We start from the raw sequence: 21917 nt of genomic DNA on the forward strand, positions 1-21917 counted from the left end.
AGAAATTGAACTGGACAGGTTGCAACGTGAAAGCATCATCGCGCCGGTAGAATTCAATGACTGGGCCAGTCTGATTGTCCCACTCCTCAAGGAGGAAGGCACGGTTAGAATTGTGAGGACTATAAAGTAACAATTAACCGCTTTTCGCTACAGGACCAGTACCCGCTACCCAAGGCAGACGACCTATTTGCGACCCTGGCTGGAGGAAAGATGCTCACCAAGCTGGACCTGACCTCGGCCTACATGACGCAGGAGCTGGAGGAGTCTTTAAAAGGCCTCACCTGCATCAACACGCACAAAGGTCTGTTTATCTACAACCGGTGCCCGTTCGGGATTCGGTCAGCAGCGGCGATCTTCCAGCGGAACATGGAGAGCCTGCTAAAGTCGGTTCCTCGCACAGTGGTCTTCCAGGACGACATACTGGTTACAGGTCAGGACACCAAGGAGCACTTGAAGAATCTAGAGGTTCTTAGTCGGTTGAATCGCGTGGGGCTCAGGTTGAAATGCTCGAAGTGTGTTTTCCTGGCACAGAACGTCAAGTTCTTTGGAAGGAGAATCGCAGCAGACGGCATCAGACCCATCAACGCCAAAACGGAGGCTATCAAGAACTCGCCGCGACCACAGAACGTGATGGAGCTGCGGTTGTTCCTGGGACTTCTTAACTATTTCGGTAATTTCCTACCTGGGTTAAGCACCTTGCTAGAGACCCTACATGTGCTACTGCACAAGGGAGACGACTGGGTATGGGGGAATTCACATGAGGCTGCCTTTAAGAAAGCCAGAAATCTGTTGGGTTCTAATAAACTGCTTGTCCTGTACAACCCTTGTAAACGATTAGTGCTAGCTTGCGATGCGTCATCATACGGGGTCGGATGTGTGTTACAACAGGCTAATGAAGCGGGGATTTTGCAAACGGTCGCTTATGCGTCCAGAAGTTTGTCCAAGGCTGAAAGGGCCTACAGCATGATTGAAAAAGAGGCTCTGGCATGCGTCTATGGGGTAAAAAAAATGCACTAGTACTTATTTGGCCTCAAGTTTGAGCTTGAAACTGATCACAAGCTGCTCATATTGCTGTTCTCTGAGAGCAAAGGAATTAATACCAATGCCTCTGCCCGCATCCAAAGATGGGCACTCACGCTGTCGGCATACAATAATGTAATCCACCACAGACAGGGCACAGAGAACTGTGCAGATGCTCTCAGTCGGCTGCCATTGTCCACCATCGGGGTGGAAATGGCACAGCCAGCGGATTTGCTCATGGTCATGGAGGCATACGAGAACGAGAAGTCCCCCGTTACGGCCCACCAGATCAGGATCTGGACCAGCCAGGATTCTTTACTGTCCTTGGTAAAAACAACTGTGTCCTCCATGGGAGCTGGTCTGGTGTCCCAGTGGATGTGCAGGAGGCGATTAAGCCGTTTGACAGATGCAAAGACGAGTTGCCCCTGCTGGCGGACTGTCTATTGTGGGACAATCGCCTGGTCTTGCCCAAGAAAGGCAGAGACACATTCATATGTGAACTGCACAACACCCACCTAGGCATCGTAATGATGAAAGCCATAGCCAGATCCCATGTGTGGCGGCCCGGCATCGACTCAGATTTAGAGTCATGCGTGCGCCAGTGCAACACTTGCTCTCAGCTGAGCAATGCACCCAGAGAGGCACCGCTAAGTTCCTCAAAACCGTGGTCGAGAATCCATGTAGACTATGCAGGCCCATTTCTAGGCAAAATGTTTTTAGTTGTCGTGGACGCTTACTCAAAATGGATTGAATGTGCAGTAATGTCTGTAAGCACATCCACGGCCACCATTGAAAGCCTACGAGCCATGTTTGCTAAGAACGGTTTGGCCGATGTCCTAGTCAGCGACAATGGGCCGTGCTTCACCAGTGCTGAATTCAAGGATTTCATGACCCGCAACGGGATCAAACATGTCACATCTGCCCCGTTCAAGCCTGCACCCAACGTCCAGGCAGAACGGGCAGTTCAGACCATCAAGCAAAGCTTGAAACGTGTGTCGGAAGGCTCCCTGCAGACCCGGCTGTCCCGAGTGCTGCTCAGCTACCACACCAGACCCCACTCACTCATCGGGGTTCCCCCAGCCGAGCTGCTCATGAAAAGGGTGCTCAAAACAAGGCTCTCTCTTGTCCACCCTGATCTCCATGATCACGTGGAGGGCAAGTGGCATCAACAAAGTATATACCATGACCGCGCAAATTTGTCATGCGATATTGAGATCAATGATCCTGTGTTTGTGCTCAATTATGGACATGGTCCCAAATGGCTCGCTGGCACGGTCATAGCCAAAGAGGGGAGTAGAGTCTTTCAGGTGAAATTGGCCAATGGACAAATGCAGAAAAAACATTTGGACCAAATCAAATTGCGGTTCACCAACAGCTACGAACAACCTGAAGAGGTCACCACCAACTTTGACCCTCCAACACACACACAAGTGGCAACTGACATCATGGTTGACCACAGAACCAAACTCATCATCCCCAGCTGCCCAGCAAGGCCAGCTGCCCAAAAGCCCAGTGAAGAACTGACCAACCCACCCACACCCACATCTGTACCGAGACGATCGACAAGGGAGCGTAAAGCCCCAGATCGTCTCACCTTGTAAATAAGTGTACTGTTGACTTCATGGGGGAATGATGCTATGTATTTAACCCTTTGTAACCTGCATCACACCTGACAGAGGGCCCATCTGTTGGAGTGCCAAGGGATCCCAGCATCCCTTGGGGGCACAGTATATAAGCAGGCCACCCACGAGGTACCTGCACTCTGGAATCTTATTAAAAGGAGCTGAGGTCACACTTGCTCATTGTACACTGTATTCAGTTTCCACCTTTATTATGAGCGTACTATTCACCACACCCCCCCTTTTTTTTAAGTTTAAAGCCCTATCTACAGCCCTAGTTATTTGATTTGCCAAGACACTGGTCCTAGCCTGGTTTAACTTTCGCAACAGAACAGCTCCCTCTTTCCCCAGTACTTGTGCCCCATGAATCAAACACCTTTCTTCCCGCACACTCTTTAAGCTGCGCATTTAAATCTCTGATCTGTTTGTCCCTCTGCCAATCTGCGCGTGGCTGCAGTAACAATCCAGAGATTATTACATTTGAGATTCTGCTTTTTTAATTTGGAACCTAGCTCCTCAAACTCTCTCAGCAAAACCTCATTCCTAGTTCTACCGATGTCGTTGGTTCCTATGTGGAGCACAACTACTGGATCCTCCCCCTCCCACTCCCACTCCAAGTTCTTCTCCAACCGCAAGGAGATATCCTGAACCCTGGCACCGGGCAGGCAACACAACCTTCGGAACTCCCAATTGTGACTGCAGAGAACCGTATCTATCCTCCTGACTTACTGTCCCCTATCACTACAACATTCCTTTTCACTCCCCCCACTTGAATGGCCTCCTGCACCATGGTGCTATGATCAGTTTGCTCATCCATCCTGCAGACTTTGCCCTCATCCACACAGACAGCAAGAACCTCATACCTGTTGGACAAGGACAAATGCCAAGGCTCCTCCAGCACTGCACCTGGGGTCTCCTTGCCTGCCTGAGTTGCAGTCACACCCTCCTGTCTCTGATCACTAACCAGACCTGCACCACTACCTAACCTAAGGGATGTGACTGCCTCCTGGATCAAAGTGTCCAGGTACCTCTCCTCCTCCCTGATCCCCACAGTGTCTGCATCTCAGACTCCAGCTTAACAACTCTGAGCTGAAGTTCCTTGAGATGGAGACACGTACTGCAGACGGGTTATCCCGGGATCGCAATGCTCTCCACAAACTCCCACATGCTGCAGTTGTGGCACATTACCTGCACTATCATCCCTTTATAACCTTGTTTTAATTATTTAGGTAAGTAAAGTTTATGTATTTAATTAACTTAGTTTACAGTTTAATTTATAATTAATTACCAGATCTAGTTTAAGTTCTAGGTAGATGACATTAAATATTTACCTGTAACACAAAGCACTCCACATTTTGGAGGAAAAAGCAGCACCTCCTTCCCTCTCTATTCTCCGAATTCCCACTCTCTCCAAGTTCCCTGGTTTCACCACTCTGTTTAAGTGCACTCGTTTAAGACACTCTGTGGTGACCACTTTTACAGCAGTGGTCATTAAAAGTCACTCAGATTGTAACATTAAGAACAGGAGGAGGCCTTTCAGCCCTTCAGGCCCATTCTGCTTTAAACTAGATCATGGCTGATCTGCCCCTCAACGACAATTACCCACCTTTGCTCCATATCCCTTGATGCCCTTACCTAACAAAAATCTATCGATCTCAGTCTTGAAAGCTCCAATTGGCCCCCAGCACCCACAGCCTTTTAGGGAGAGTTCCAGATTTCCATTACCCTTTGTGTGAAAAGTGTTTCCTGTTTCACTCCTGAATGGCCTAGCTCTAATTTTAAGATTAAGATGTGAAACACCGGCCTGATTTTCTTGCCCCTAATCCAGAGACATTGAGGCTAGTTGTAAAACTCAAATGCATTCCTGGCTGATATCAGCTAACACAGCACAAACCAGGGTTTGAACCTGGGACCTTGGGAATGCATCACCTAGTGGCACTATTGCCCACATGGTAATTAAAGTGGTTTCACCGAACAGATGCTGACATAAAGGGGAATCCAAGGGTCATCTATAGACATTTTAACAGTAAAAGAGTTGTCAGAGGAGCGGTGGGGCTGATTAGGGACCAAAATGGAGATCTATTGGTGAAGGCAGAAGGAATGGCTGAGGTATTAAATAAGTATTTTGCATCAGTGTTTACTAAGGAAGAGGACTTTCCAAAAGCTATGGTAAGTGAGGAGGATATTGGGATATTGGATGGGATAAAAATAGATAAAAGAGGAGGTACTAGACAGGCTAGTGGTAATTAAAGTGGATAAGTCACCCTGTCCGGACTGGATGCACCCTAAGTTGCTGAGGGAAGTAAGGGTAGAAATTGCAGAGGTTCTGGCCACAATCTTCCAGCCCTCCTTTGATACTGAGGTAATGCCAAAGGATTCGAGGATTGCAAATGTTACACCCTTGTTCAAAAAAGGGGGAAAGGATAAATCCGGCAATTACAGGCCAGTTTAACATCGGTGGTGAGCTTTTAGAAGCAATGATCTGGGAGAAGATTAACAGCCACTTGGACAAGCACGGGCTAATAAAGGAGAACCAGCACAGAGGTGTTGAGGGGAAATCATGTTTGACTAATTTGATGGAGTTTTCTGATGAGGTATAGAAAGGGTGGGTGAGGGCAGTGCAGTTAATGTTGTGTATATGGACTTTGAAAAGGTTTTGATAAAGTAGCACATATTAGGCTTATTAGTAAAATTGATACCCATGGGATACAAGGGGCTGTAGTAGCATGGATATAAAATTGTCTAAAGGACAGAAAACAGAGAGTTGTGGAGAATGGCTGTTTTTCGGACTGGCGGGAGGAATACAGGGGCGTTCCCCAAGGTTAGGTACTAGGACCACTGCTGTTTTTGATATACAGTACATTAATGACTTGGACTTGGGGGTACAGGGCACAATTTCAAATTTGCACATGACACATAACCTGGAAGTGTTGTAAACCATGAGGAAGATAGTAATAGACTTCAAGAGGACATAGACAGGCTGGTGGAATGGGCAGACACATAGCTGTTCAAATTCAACACAGAGAAGTGCAAGGTGATAGATTTTGGCTGGAAGAATGAGGAGAGACCATACATGCTAAATGGTACAGTTTTAAAGGGGGTGTTTGTGCACAAATCTTTGAAGGTGGCAGATTCAATAGTAGCCTTCAAAAAGGAATTAGATAAATAGTTGAAGGAGAACATTTGCAGGGATATAGGAAAAGAGTGGGGGAGTGGGACAAACTGGATTGTTCTTCGAAAGAGCCGGTGCAGACTCGATGGGCCGAATGGCCTCCTTTTGTGCTGAACTATTCTGTGATTCCATGTTGCTCCAGTGTTCCATATAACATTTAATCAACGCGTTCCTACACAGTGTCGGAATATCACTTTTAACAGTATTCTTTTCTCAATAGGTAAGACACCCCTATCCTCTATGTGCCCTGCCATTATACTTGACAAAAACAAATCAGTGAAGATAGTGGTGGGAGCCTCAGGAGGAACAAAGATCACCACAGCAACTGCTCTGGTACGTACTAATGGTATAAAGGAATATGATCTTCAACACTGAATAATCGGGAACCAGAGGGGAAAGAAACACCAGGAGATTATTTTGTTGAGAAGCTAGTCTTATTGTTTGACTCATTCACTGTTCCTCTTGTATTTCTAGGTGATAATGAATATCTTGTGGCTTAATTACCATGTTAAGAGAGCTGTGACTGAACCTAGAGTTCACAATCAACTATTCCCCAATGTGACTGATGTTGAGAAAACTGTGGAGAAGGTTGGTATATGTGTTGTGTTGTGTATGGGCACATGTGTATGGGCTGGATATTGGCTGATGTTTCCATAGGGGTCAAGTCAGTTGTGTTCCCCCTTCCGTTTCACTGTAACGGAGCAAACAATATACAATGCAAGGAATATGACTGTTTCAAAAGTCTCAACAATCCCATACACTATTCTATTACCATCGAAACTCACAAGTTTACAACTCAGCAGCCCATCATGTCTGTGCCAGCTCTTTGCCAGAGCAATTCAAAACGAATTACACTATGCCACACTCTCCCCACAGCCCTGTATCTTCCCCGGTTTCAAATATTTATCCAAACTTCCCTTAAAAGAAGCAATGGTCTCTGTCTCAATTACTCCTAACCTTTCTCCACTCTTAGGGCCCAAGTTTCCACACGATAAAAAACGGGCGCTCCTCCGAGCTGGGCGCCCGTTTTTCGCGCCTAAAACGGCGCCGGAAAAAAAACTCGCGATTCTGGAGCGCCCTGCAGCTCCTTGTCTGTTTGGCGCGGCGACATGGGGGGCGGAGCCTACACTCGCGCCGATTTTGTAAGTGGGAGGGGCTGGTACTATTTAAATTAGTTTGTTTCCTGCCGGCAACGCTGCACGTGCGCGTTGGAGTGTTCACGCCCGCGCAGTGTGAAGGAAACATTAGCACTCGGCCATTTTTGTAGTTCTTTGTAGCTGTTTAGTTTTTGAACATTTTTTAATAAAAGCACATTGCCATCAGCACTGAGAAGGCTGCAGGAAGCCTCAGAAAGTTGAGGCAGCCGTTTCCCGACGACCTCCCCCTTTTGCCCTCGGGAAATGGCTCCTCAATTTCTGAGGCTTCCTGCAGCCTTCTGTCTCCTTCCTTCCCTCCCTCCCTCCCGCCGTCTGGAACGGCCCCCCCCTGCGTTCGGTCGGTCGGGTCCCTCCCCGCCGTCTGGAACGGCTTCCTTCCCCCCCCCTCCCCCACGTTCGGTCGGCGGTCGGTTCCCTCCCTCCCTCCCGCCGTCTGGAATGGCCTCCTCCCTCCCCCCCCCCGCGTTCGGTCGGTCGGCCATCTGGAACGGCCTCTTCCCCCCGCGTTCGGGAACGGCTCCCTCGTTTTGTGAGGCTTGCTGCAGCATTCTCCATTGAATGGTGCACCATTGAAGCACTTTCACACAGGTAGGAAGATGGTTTATTTAATCTTTTCTTTGCTTATAAATTTTTATTCAGGTTGGATTTATTTGTATAATATTTGTATAAGTATAAATAAGGATTTATTGTAGAATTTAATGACTTCCCTTCCCCCCACCACCTCGTTCTGGACGCCTAATTTGTAACCTACGCCTGATTTTTTAATGTGTAGAACAGGTTTTTTCAGTTCTACAAAAATCTTCACTTGCTCCATTCTAACTTAGTTTGGAGTACATTTTCACTGTGGAAACTTTCAAATCAGGTGTCAGTGGCCGGACACGCCCCTTTTGAAGAAAAAATTCTGTTCCAAAGTGGTACTGTTCTACCTGACTAGAACTGCAGAAAAAAAAATGTGGAGAATTGCGATTTCTAAGATAGTCCGTTCTCCACCAGTTGCTCCTAAAAATCAGGTGCAAATCATGTGGAAACTTGGGCCCATAGTAACAACCAGAGTATTTCCTCATTAACTCTCTTAAAGCCCTGCATAATATTAAAAGCCTCTCCTATAATCTCCTCTTAACCTTCCCAAATAGCCGCAGAATCTCAAGCCTCTCCTCATAACATAGAACATAGAAAATAGGTGCAGGAGTAGGCCATTCGACACTTTGAGCCTGCATCACCATTCAATAAGATCATGGCTGTTCATTCACCTCAGTACCCCTTTCCTGATTTCTCTCCATACCCCTTGATCCCTTTAGCCATAAGGGCCATATCTAACCCCCTCTTGAATATATCCAATGAACTGGCATCAACAACTCTCTGGGAGGGAATTCCACAGGTTAAAAACTCTCTGGGTGAAGAAGTTTCTCATCTCAGTCCGAAATGGCTTACCCCTTATCCTTAGACTGTGTCCCCTGGTTCTGGACTTCCCCAACATCAGGAACATTCTTCCTGCCTCTAACCTATCCAGTCCCGTCAGAATTTTATATGTTTCTATGAAATCCCCTCTCATCCTTCTAAACTCCAGTGAATACAGGCCTAGTCGATCCAGTCTCTCCTCATATGTCAGTCCTGCCATCCCGGGAATCAGTCTGGTGAACCATCGCTGCACTCCCTCAATAGCAAGAACATCCTTCCTCAGATTAGGAGACCAAAACTGAACACCATATTCCAGGTGAGGCCTCACCAAGGCCCTGTACAACTGTAGTAAGACCGCCCTGCTCCTATACTCAAATCCCCTAGCTATGAAGGCCAACATGCCATTTGCCTTCTTCACCACCTGCTGTACCTGCATGCCAACTTTAAATGACTGATGTACCATGACACCCAGGTCTCGTTGCACCTCCCCTTTTCCTAATCTACTGCCATTCAGATAATATTCTGTCTTTGTGTTTTTGCCACCAAAGTGGATAACCTCACATTTATCCATATTATACTGCATCTGCCATGCATTTGCCCACTCACCTAACCTGTCCAAGTCACCCTGCAGCCTTTTAGCATCCTCCTCACAGCTCACACCACCACCCAGTTTAGTGTCATCTGCAAATTTGGAGATAGCTTCCCATCCCTGGCATCACCCTGATGAATCTATGCTGAATGCTCTCTCCGGCTTCAATGTCCTTTCTATAACGTGATGCTGAAAACCCCACACAGTATTGTAACTGTGGCCGAAACGATGCTTGGAGCAACATTGTGTTATTACTCCTTTCTGTATGTACACTATCGGGGAAAATTCCGTTGCGTCCCATTTGTGGGCGGTAACATCCGCGAGGTGGGACTTTTTGTGCTGAGTCCCACCCCGCTCTCGAAATTGGGGTTACCGCCCCTGAGAGGAAGTGGAGTGCAGAATAATGTGGTCCACTTCCTCTCTGGGGCACGAGCGGGGTGACAGATCGCGGCCCAGATCCTGCATTCCAAGTGCCAACGGGACGCTCGGGAAAATGGCAACATTTTATTACGACATGGCTGACAACCTTCCTTTAAATTTCACCCCCAGGGTCCCTGCCTCCTGGTTCACTTCCCCTGAAACTGTCGCTGGCATCGACCGGCACAGCTTCAGGGGGCGATACCTAATTCAGGGTCCAGGGTGAAAATGGGGCGCGGCGCACATCAGCGCAGTGGAGTGGGCCGCTATTGGTTACCGTCACCGCTAAACTCCCGCCGCGCTGCGCCTGGACAAAAAGTCATTTGCACTGCGATAGCGCCCCCACTAACAGGAGGTGCAAACGACCCAAATTTCTAGCCCTATTTTCCTATTCATAAAACCCACAGCACTTGTTTTTTAATGGTTTTGTTTACCTGAACACTCACGTTCAGGAATCCCTAGATCTCTTTTTATCCGCACCTTTCAGCATCCTTCCTATCTCTATGAAATACCTATCGAGTTTGCTTAATTTGCTGACAGTGAATATACTGCAGCCTTTGCGAAATATTTCCCTTTCCATTCCCCGTGTGGTGCAACTTTGTACCAATAGACCACAGTAGAGATGCCGATTGAAGAAGCAGCCTCGCCTTTTGAAGGATCAAAGTCCAAAGTACACTCTCTTTTTAGCAATGAGAATGGAAGGAAAATGTAATGGTGCCAGTTGGAAGTGCACATCACGTTATACATCCTGAATTTTTGTCCATTTTCAGAGAGTGCCAGTATTACAAATTGCTCCTATTGTGTACAGGGATATTATTTCTCCATAAACCAAGTATTCTGTACAGAGGTGCTCTAAAATGCAGTGTATTTCGTGGTGAAACCCTCTCCTTCTGCCAGTGGCCCCATTGTTATTCTGGCTCAGTGTTATGTGAAATGCACTGTTTCTACCTAGTCATTGTTTATGGCCAGCTGTGTGACATAAGAATCCCATCAGCATGAAGTTCAAATAAAGAACAAAATAACCTTGGGCTGTCCCAAAATGCTTCACAGCCAATACATTACTTTTTAAGTGTAGAGAAATCTACATCATTTCAATTGACATGAAAAGCGCGGGTTTTCTCCCATAGGGTTAAATCACACTTACGCTTGTAGAACCTAAGCCCAAATTGGCAAGTGTCAAAGCTTAGGGACTCTCACTGTGCAATGGGCACTGCTGGAGTTTAATTGACTAAAATCACACAGGCTACGAGCTCAGAATTCTGCTAAGCTTCCTGGTGCTTGTTCAATTAAGATTACCATCATCATAACACCACTATCAGCTGTGATAAACCAATTCATCACAGACCGAAGATTGAAGAGAGTTTGCGGTGTTTGGAGCTGAGTGGGAAGAATCCCAGTCCCAAGTAACAGGCTTACCCCACCAAATCCCGCCATGTGACTCACCGCTATCAAGAATTGCTCCAAACAATGTACACCAGGACTGTGTCACTGCTCCCCCTTGCCCAGTATATTTAGCCCCAATGAGAACTGCAGCAGTGAGCAAAAAGAGCAGTTCTACTTTGATCTATGGAGTTATCTAATCCCAATCTCTATCTAACACTGCAGTCAGTAGCCTTCTCCATAGTGCCTGTACCTGCTCTGGTATTGGCCTGCATAGTTAAGACTGAATGATTTGTGCTGACAAAACTGGCCAGTCTGAAAGCCAGACAGCCAAAGAGATACACCAAGGAACTCGTGTTCAGCATGGGAAGAGCGTCTGTTGCCAGAAATGCTCAGAGGATAGGAGGCCATGCATGTGAGCTCCCACCATCCTTCTGGCTGGGAGATGCCTGGTCTTGTGTCCCAGGTCATTCCAGCCACACTTCTGCCTGGCAATGTGAACTCCTTTCTGATGTCCTGGAGGCTTCATCAGGCCTCAATCTAACCTTTAACTGGAAAGGGAGCAAAGGACAATCAGGCAAAACAGGTCGCAATAAGGTCAGCTGACTTTCTCCAACAGCCATCATCACTTGTTGCAATAAAAGGCGTGAACCCAGATCAGGGATCTGATTGTGAACCCAGATCGGGAACCTGATTGTGAATGCAGATCGGGAACCTGATTGTGAACCCAGATCAGGGATCTGACTCTGAACCCAGATCAGGGATCTGACTCTGAACCCAGATCAGGGATCTGATTGTGAACCTAGATCAGGGATCTGATTGCAAACCCAGATCAGGGATCTGATTGTGAACCAGATCAGGGATCTGATTGTGAACCCAGATCAGGGACCTGATTGTGAACCCAGATCAGGGATCTGATTGTGAACCCAGATCAGGGACCTGATTGTGAACCCAGATCAGGGACCTGATTGTGAACCCAGATCAGGGATCTGATTGTGAACCCAGATCAGGTACCTGACCCTGGACCAACAGAATCCTCTCGTTTTGTCTTCAAAAATGTAAATTTTCAATCAGGTGACAGTAATTCGGAGTGGGATTACCAGTTTATGGTGAATTACGGATTATGCTGTGGCCTCGCGCCCATTGGGTTGAGACAACCCCAAACCCATTTGATACAAAGTGTTGCAGCAGTAGGGAGGAGATTTCCATGCCATCATCCTGGGCTGGGTGACACTTTCACATTGGGTATTGCAGTGGGTTAGAACAGTCAGCCAAGCAAAATACTGGAATCTGAAATAAAAACAGAAAATGCTGAAAATCTCAGCGGGTCAGGCAGCATTTGTGGAGAGAAAAACAGAGTTAACGTTTCAGGCCGATGACCCTTCGTCAGAACTGCCGAATGTTCAAAAAGAACACATTCTTAATAAGCACTGAAAGGGGGAGGGGAAGAAAGAACTAAAGGGAAGGTCTGTGATAGGGTGGAAGGCAGGAGAGATTAGAGAGACAAAAGGGATGATGGGCCGAATTGAAATGGTAATGGCAGGAGTTAGAAAAAGGTTAGTCAAGAATTACTTTAACCAGGTTCCTAAAGTGGACTCGAGGATAAATGTTGCCAGGCTGTGTGTTGCTGGTGAGGCCACTCTTACAGCTGGTACACATCGTGAGTCCACGGCTCGCCATCTTCTGATATGATGCTGGGTCATAGAGGGTTAAATTATGAGGAAAGGTTGCATAAACTATGCTTGTATTCCGTGAGTACAGAAGATTGAGGGGTGATCTGACCGAGGTATTTAAAATGTTAAAACAATTTGATGGCGTAGATATGGAGCAACTATTTCCTCTGGAGGGGAATCGAGAATGAGGGGACATAAACATAACATTAGAGCTCAGACATTCAGGAGCGAAACCTGCAAGCAGCTTTTCACACAAAGGGAAGTAGAAATATGGAATTATCTTCCCCAAAAAGCTTTGGAAGCTGGGACAATTGGAGCTTTCAAGTCTGAGATTGATAGATTATTAGGTAAAGGTATTGACGAATTTGGATCAAAGGTGGGTAAATGGAGTTGAGGTAAAGATCAGCCATGATTTAATTGAACAGTGGAGCAGGCTGGAGGGGCTAAATGGGCTTCTCCTGTTCCTATGCGTTGACTGTATGCAAGGCCTCACCAGTAGCACAGAACCTCATAAAATGTATTCTCTCCTCATTTACAGCATTCCAGTATCAGTAAATTACAGGAAAAATCTGGTATAGATTTTTTTATAACTGAATTCCAGTTTTGACAATGAATTGGTAGTAGTTACTGATCTTTATTGTGTTGTTTTTCAGGCTGTACAAGAAGGCCTGCAAGAGAGGCACCATACGTTGAAGATTCTAACCAAGCCTACATCAGGGGGTGTGGTCCAGGCCATCGTCAGAGCAGAAGGAAAATGGTTTGCTGAGTCAGACTATCGAAAAGGTGGCAAACCTGCAGGTTACTGATGGGCTCGTACAATCGGCCAACCTGAAATGGTGTTGAAGTCCATACTTAGAGCAGTACTGTATATAGGTTTATGAATGAGTAACCCAGAGTCACACTGTGTGAACATAATCAATAAACAAATCCTTTTATCAAGTTTTTCCAATGCACTCTTTTTAATATTTACTATATTTTTACACTGCAAAAGCCAATCTTGCTGAAGTAGACCCAGACGGGTGTTGCAAAGTTAGTTATTGGCTCAACAATCTTCTAATCCAGATTCATCATTTTTAAATATTTTAAATGTAATAATTTTTTTAATAATTGCATTTTGGGTTGGTACCTTATTCCAAGTACAACACTAGTCAAGGAGAGGATACCTTGAGTTCAGAGCTGTGCTCTGTCAATTATCAATTATTAATCTTATTTTTATAAGGTCCAAGCATCAAAGTACTGGAAAACCTTTCTACTTTTGGTGTTTGATTATCAGTTTAGAAATTTCCCGGCCATGAATTCAAAGCTGGACTGTCCAATGGGTTGGTAGTGGTAACAAGATTGAAACTCAAGTTCCACGTGAGGAGCTGATCACCTCTCAATGCCTTTCCAGGCAGATACACTGGGAGTGAATTTCTGGTTCACCATAACTTCAGTGGAAGAAATGCCAGATAATGGGCACAAATGCCATTTACATGTTTTTCTGGGCTTTCCCTAGCTCTTCTTCCAAAGTTACAGCAGATGAGCAGGAGAACCTCTGGTAAAGTTCTTCCCCACTGTCTTGCTCCTGTTCCATCCAATGGACGCAATGCTTTCCCTTCATTGTGACCATTTCCACCCCAGTCCATTCTCTGGCCGACGATGTTCGATTATATCTGTGGCTGAATGGCTTGTGTGATATTAGAATGATTGTCCTCAGGGGTTTTGAACATATCTCGGTTTATGTTTTCCTCAGGTTCGCATAAAATACTGTAATTCTTGCAATTATTTTCATGTGTTGCTGTACATCATTTTACTAACTTTATTTCACTGCTATATTATGAAAATGTCAATAAGTTTTGAAACTAAGTTGTTCTTTGCTTATCTGTGAGTCCTGTACTTGAACCTGTCTCAGGGGACAGGGTGGTACTGTTGTCCTTCAACCTCTAGAATTTGGATTTTAATCCAGCTCAGGTACAATCATTTTTTCTCTCTCCATCTCAAATTCTTCCTATCACCACAATCCTGTCAATATTAGCGAAGATAATTGGGTTTTTTGCCACCTTCTGGAGAGGGAGACACAGAATATTTTATACCATGTTATCTATTTCAGCTCCATCGTCCCTTTTGTCACTAATATCTCCTGTGTTCCAACCTATCACAGACCTTCCCTTTTGTTCTTTCTTCCCCTCCCCCTTTCAGTGCTTGTTAAGAACGTGTTCTTTCTGAACACTCTCCAGTTCTGACGAAGGGTCATCGACCCAAAACGTTAACTCTGCTTCCTCCCCACAGATGCTGCCTGACCTGCTGAGATTTCCAGCAATTTGTGTTTTTGTTCTACTGTTAATCAGTTCCACACATTAAATACGAGCATTTATATCAAGCCTGTGATGGACTCAATGGCCAGAATCTTTTGGGGTCCGTGCAGACACCATCGGAGGCGGGTCGGGTGGGAAGTCTGAAATAATTGGAGCAGGTCGGGAACCCGCCTTCATCGCGCCCCCAAGTGCCTTTTCATCAGGCGCATTTGCCAGTATGGCAGAGGCGGGCGACCCAATTCAAATCATTATCACCTTGCTGTCTTGGGCCCTTTTCCCTACCTTTCAAATTTCCCTGACTGCCCATGTCATTCACACAGCTCAGGAACCATGTCTGTCAGCCTGAGGCAGGAGTTGAGTGACATTGCTCCAGCTGATTAGATGGCAGCATGAAATGTACTACAAAAGCTTCCACCTCAAGCTGGCCATTTTCCTCAGGCAGCAGCTGTTGCTGACTGCATTCCCAATCAGCTGACTGCTTTCTACAGACTGCAAGTGTTTGCAGCAAAGTCACCATCCAGTCTCACCTCATTGGTAGAACCTATCCCTCCATTGACAGATTGCTTCTCTCATCTCTACTTGACATGCCATCTATTATATCAGCACAGCTGCTGTTTATACTCGGAATCGGATTACGATGAGCCCCAACACCAGCATCACCACCAACCTTCTCCTCAACCACATGATGCTGCACAGGACAGAGGACATTAGTGCAGGGCTGCACACGCCGGAGAGGATACCCCCAACACAGGGTATACAGGCAGAGGATGAGCTTCCTCAACTTGACTGAGCAGCAATGCCAAAGGAGGCTCAGGTTATCGCGCCAGGTCATCACAGACATTTGCGCGTTGCTCGAACAAAACCTGCAGCCCAGAGAAGCGGGTGGACACGTCTTACCAGTGGCTGTCAAAGTCACCAATGTCATCAACGCCTTCACCTCAGGCTTCTTCCAGGGATCTGTGGGAGACATATGCCGCCCACAGATGCATCACACAGGACACCAATGTCCTGTTTAACAAGTCATCCAATTATATCAACTTTTGCCACTGATTAAGCCAGTGTTACTGAGTGGGCGCTCGGCTTTGCCATGGGTGCAGGGCGTCATCAACTGCACACATGTGGCCATCAGGGCACCCCATCATAGCCCAGGAGTCTTTGTCAACTGCAAGGGTTTCCACTCCCTCAATGTGCAGCTTGTCTGCAACCATAGGAAGATCATCATGCATGTGTGCACCAAACTCCGTGGCAGCTGCATCCTACACCAGTCCACCCTCCCTCAACTCTTCACTCCTCCAAACATACTTTCCGGCTGGCTGACTGGAGTCAAGGGCTATCCACTGAAGACATGGCTCATGGCACCCTTGAGGAGGCCAAGTACCGAGGCCCAGGAGAGATATAACGAAAGCCACATTTCCACCAGATGTGTCATAGAGCAGGCAATAGGCATGTTCAAAGTGCGCTTCAGATGCCTTGACAGATCTGAAGGAGCCCTTGCTGCACGTCAGTGGGGCCATGAGGACTCACGTCTATGCTGACATCCCTCCTAGACAGGAGGTCTATGAGCCTCTGCCATCTATTCTCCATAGAGACCATGTGCTCCTGTGAGTGGCACATTAGCTGCTCCATGCAGATGACCATCCTTTCCATGGAGGAGCCGACAATCGCTATCGTCTGCGACACAGTGGTGCTCATGTTGGAGATGAACTCCTTCATTCTCTGAACATTTGCAGACATCACGGTCGCAAGATCTGTCAGAGCCTCCTGCACTTCTTGTTGCACTTTCAGGATCGCCCTCTTTCTGGATGGCCCCCAGGCTCAGCACCTGCATGCAGCTGAGCAGAGCTGCGAGCGTCCTGTGACCTCTGCCAAGGAGTCTTCACTGCTGTCCCCGTCTCCACCATCTGCCCCTGCTCACTTGTGATGTGAGACACCAGGTGACAACACTACTCGATGTCGTGTGGGGCCCACGAGGTGAGTGAATCTGCACTGGTGCTGAGTGAGCTTATGTCTGGTGATGGTGCGCCCACCGAGGTTGGAGGCTGCTCTGAGGGGTCATCTTGCTCTTCCTCCTGGACAGTACGGGGCGGGGGGGCGGGCTCTTGATGGACCTGTGGGAGAGTAGAGGTGAGTTAGATATTGAAGAATGGGTACAGATACCATAATGCACAGGGTGACCATTCAATGGCTGATGACCAGTCCCCTATGAGTGACTGATGTACACCATGTAGCTGTAAGATATGTCATTCAGTCACAAGGTTGCTGAGATGTCCCCCTCTCTCCATCACCCACCGCCAGCTGCTCGGTCACTCCCGAGACTTCCAACGCAATTTCCTCTGCTGTTTAGGGTGGCAAATGATAGAGGCCCACCTCCAATTCTCTCCCTCGCTCTCATTGTGTGCTCACTTTTCCTGAAAGGAGGGAAAGAAGAGGTTGAGAATGATGGAATGAGTGTAAAAAATAAATGGGTTACATCTTTAGAGGAAGACTATGGTGGATTGGACTGGCAATGCCAAATGGTCGCCTTGTGTGTTATTAGTTGGTATGATTGCATTAGGATGAGGGTGAGTGTGAGGGGTGGCTAGTCAGATGGGGATGTGATAATGTAGATAGAGGGGGATGTGGTAATGTAGATAGAGAGGGATGGGTGAACGTGTGAGGTATGTTGGTATTAGGATGTGTAGGAGTAGGGTTGGGAAGGCAGAGTGATGGGGATGTGATGAGAAGCACAGCAGGGTGAAGTTGAGTATGTACTCACTTTTCCTGATTTAATGAGATCACTAAAACAGATCCAGCACTGCACCCGGGCCCTCCTGAACACATCTCTGTTTTTCACTTCCTCTGCAATTTGGAACCAGACTCGTTTTGTCTCCTGGGGAGGTCTCTTCTGCCCATTCTAAGGGAAGAGGACCTCCATGCGTGCTCTGGTTCCCTTCACAAGCATATGGAGGGAGTTATTGGAGAATCTGGTGCAGCCTCTGCCTCTGTGCAGTCATGTCTCCAAGTGTTTGGAGCAATCAAAGCCTCCAGTGCAGTGACTGCACATTCCCAGATAAACCTTCAAACGCAATGTGGCCATGGCCCCTTTAAATATCCCAGGGGAAAATGTGTCATCGATGAAAGCAAGAATAGGGTCGTGCCCCCCCATGCTGACCACACGCACCCAACGACCCACACCCGACACGCCCACACCCGACACGCCCACGCTGACCGTCCACAACTGCCCACACCCGACCCCCCCACGCTGACCCTCCCACTCCTGACTCGCATCAACTGACCACCCCCACCCGACCCGCCCACACCGAACCCCCGCCCGACCCCCGCATTCCCAGCCCTGCCCATGCTCACCCCGCCCGAAACCCCCCACGCCCGCCCCGCCCGATACCCCCATGCCCGACCTGGTACACCCTGCCTGAACCCCCCCACGCCTGACCCCCCCATGCCTGACCCCGCCCATACCCATCCCGCCCGAAAACCCCCATGACCGCCCTGCCCGACACCCCCACGCCCGAGCCCCCGACACGCTGACCCCCCCACGCCCGACCCCGCCAACCCTGCCCAAACCCACCCACGCCCGCCCTGCCTGACCCCCCCCACGCCCGAGCCCCCCACACGCTGACCCCCCCACGCCCGGCCCTGCCCACCCTGCCCAAACCTATCCACGCCCGCCCTGCCTGACCCCCCCCACGCCCGACACCCCCCACACCTGACACCCCCGCCCCCCCCCACGTACAGAGAATTCCGGCCCATATCTCAAGTGTAACATTTGGATCACAGGTCACACACAGATTACCCAAATGGTCTTATGAGTCATATGGCCATTACCTAAAAGGGTCTTAGGAGTCTCAAGGCATTTTATTAAAGAGTAGTTCAAATATAGTTAAACACAACACACAATCAGGATTGACATAGCAGACATACAACCTGATAAGTAGCTGGCATTGATCCCAATCGGACAGAGGGCTGGTGGCGCAAGCAGCTCTTTTCTGCACCGTCTGCCTATTTGCCTCTCTCGGTGCCCATTTATATACCTTATTCCGATGGGTCGGTGAATATCTCGGGTCAATCATTTTGTTACCCATTCAATTGCCCAATTACAGGGGAGAGGGTAGCTATGAGGGTATTTTATTCCTTATCTCTGTCTGAATATCTTGTTGCCCTTTCAACATACAGCTTGTTTATCTTTAAGGTTCCTTGCTAAAATCCCTCATTGGCATAGCTAGTCTTTTAAAGCCTGTTTTTGTGTTTTGACCTTGCAACTCAGCTCTCTGTACAGCTCTTTTTTCTGACATGACTGGAATCCTGTATCAACTGGGGCAAACTGCGGAGCTAGGGAACCCATAACAGACTATTATTTCTTCCAATCCACAATTTCTTAAACAAAACCACTAAATCAAAGTGTTACATTTGAAGTGGAGCACTGGAGTGGGATGCAGTAAACCTATATAAATCACTAGTTCGGCCGCAACTACAATATTGTGTCCAATTCTGGGCACCACACAATCGGAAAGATGTGAAGACTTAGGAGAATGTACAGAAAGATTTACGAGAATAGATCCAGGGATGAGGGATTACAGTTATGGGGATAGACTGGAAAAGCTGGGGTTGTTCTCCTTAGAGCAGAGATGGCGAAGAGGAGATTTGATAGAGGTGTTTAAAATAATGAAGGGTTAGGTAGAGTAAATAAAGAGAAACTGTTTTCAAGGGCTGAACAGTCGATAACGAGAGGGAACAGATTTAAGGAGTTTGGAAAAAGAACCAGAGGCGACATGAGGAAAAACATTTTTATGCAATAACTGGTTAGGATTTGGAATGTACTGCTTGATCGGGTGGTGGATACAGGTTCAATAGTAGCCTTCAGAAGGGAATTGAATAAATATTTGAAGGAGAAAAATGTGCAGAATTATGAGACCGGTGGAGTGGCATTAACTGAATTTCTTTTCACAAACTCAATGGGATTAATCTGTTGAAATTTATGACACGGAAGAAGGCGATTTCGACTCATCATGTCTGCGCCGGCCTACAATGAGCTATCCAACCTAATGCCACTTTCGAGCTCTTGGTCCGTAGCCCTGTAGGTTACGGCACTTCAGGTGCACATCCAAGTACTTTTTAAATGTGGTGAGGGTTTCTGCCTCTACCACCCTTTCAGGCAGTGAGTTCCAGACCCCCACCACCCTCTGGGTGAAGAAATCTCCCCTCAAATCCCCTCTAAACCTCCTTCCAATTACTTTAAAACTATGGCCCCTGGTTCTTGGCCCCTCTGCTATCCCCATCCTATCCACTCAATCTATTGATGTCACAGTGCCACCAGTGATGGCAAACTCCTCACCCAATTTTACTTTTCAGTGAGTTCAATGGAGAAAAAGGTGGCTGATCCAATCCAGTCAGTTCCCTGCCAGGCGAGTTAGGTTAGGTTAAAATTACCACCAAAGTATTTTTCCTGTTTTTTGGTGTTACACGTCAGTGGTCAGATTAACATCGGAAACCTTATTACAGTCCCACCTTCTGATATTGTAAGTATAACAGGTAGGAATGGGCATTTTAACACAAGAACCTCCATAGAAATGGTTACAATCATGATCCACGCACTAATTTTAATATTTACAGGGAGAATACACTCCTCCATCCATCATTAATTCTGTCATATAGAATAAGAACATGGGAACCTCTAGAGCCCATTCCACCATTCAACTAGCTCACGGATAATCTGTATCTCAATCCCATTTACCTGTCTTTGATCCATAATTCTTGATGCTGTTACCTAATAAAAATCTATTGCTCTCAATCTTGAAAATTTCAATTGACTCAACATTGACAGCCTTTTGAGGGCGAGAAATCCAGATATCGACTACGCTGTATAAAAGGTGCTTCCTGATTTCACTCCTGAATGGCCGAGCTCTAATTTTAAGATTGTGCCCTCTTATAAACATACATCAGTACAGCACAGAAGGAGGCCATTTGACCCATGGAGTCTCCACCGGCTCTTTCATTGAGCAATCCAGTTAGTCCCACTCACCCACTCTTTCCCATATCCCTGCAATTTTTTCCACTTGAAAGCTACTATTGAATCTGTATCCACCACCCTATCAGGCAGTGCATTCCAAATCCTAACGACTTGATCTCTGACCCCCTCCTCGCGATCTCCGATCCCATCCCCGCTGTAAGGTTCAAAACTCCACGTCCGCATTTTATTGGAACACCCTAAGGACTAGAAAACTAAAAGGGATCATCCTATACATTTTAAAATGAACATTTTTGGCCAAGTAGTACACTGTTGTTTTAACTATATATTTTAAATGAACATTTTTGGCCACATCAAACCCTCAAACCAGGCAGGCTGGGAAACATGTGGGCAGATACAGACATTGTGGAGTCTGGCTCACAAGCGAGACAGAGGCACTGGCCAATGGGGGAAAAGTGCATTCTGGCAGGCCAATCAGGGGTTGAGTCAGGCCTGAAACGGGGAAATCCTCAACCAATGGGACTACCCAGCTCAGTTTGAAAATATGACTCACCCATAATCAAATTATGAATGTGGACCATTATCTACCTAATTAATATGGACAATGGACAATAGCCCGGAGATCACTGTGGTAATTGACTCCCGGGACATTACAATGGACCAACAGACATTGAGGCACCAATGTGCACTGAAACAATACCCCGGTCCTCACACCTACCTGTGACATCTTCTGATTACATTGTGGAGTCTGGCTCAAAAGTGAGACAGAGGCACTGGCCAATGGGGGAAAAGTGCATTCTGACAGGCCAATCAGGGGTCAAGTCGGGCCTGAAGCGGGGAACTCCTCAACCAATGGGCACTACCGGGCCCAGTTTGAATATAGTAGGAAAAGCAGCTGGAGGAGTAGGACCTATAGAACCACAGACAACAACAGAGGAAGCAACAAACCATCGTATGGGCCCTGGACTCAACTTGTGTGCAGAATATACAACCCAACTACTGAAAGGCCCAACATCGTCTCAAGAAGCCGAGCCGCACACTGAACAATGCACCGAGGCCAACCAGCTGAAGAACCGGAGACCGAAGTAACTGGGAGAGGCAACATTCACTCCAGCTACCCCGTAAACCAACCATCTTAAGGCTAAAAAGATAACTGTCAAAAGGGATCATAAGTGTTATCCTGGGGTTTTCTTTTCCCAACTGTCAGCCTAGGTCAGTCAGGTAAAAAGGGGGGTG

The 21917-nt window shown here is 47.2% G+C and overlaps 1 protein-coding gene across 1 annotated transcript in view; it reads left to right on the forward strand.

The window, feature by feature from the left end:
• Nucleotides 1-13335, forward strand: part of LOC139269216 (glutathione hydrolase 1 proenzyme-like) — a 122532-nt gene extending 109197 nt beyond the window's left edge. The window contains 3 exon segments of the mRNA XM_070888308.1: nucleotides 6032-6144; nucleotides 6286-6399; nucleotides 13079-13335. Of these exon segments, the coding sequence (XP_070744409.1) occupies nucleotides 6032-6144; nucleotides 6286-6399; nucleotides 13079-13231 (380 nt within the window). The 3' untranslated portion in view covers nucleotides 13232-13335.
• The last annotated feature ends 8582 nt before the right edge of the window (nucleotides 13336-21917 follow it).

This window comes from Pristiophorus japonicus, chromosome 8 (assembly GCF_044704955.1).
Source record: "Pristiophorus japonicus isolate sPriJap1 chromosome 8, sPriJap1.hap1, whole genome shotgun sequence".
NCBI lineage: Eukaryota > Metazoa > Chordata > Chondrichthyes > Pristiophoridae > Pristiophorus > Pristiophorus japonicus.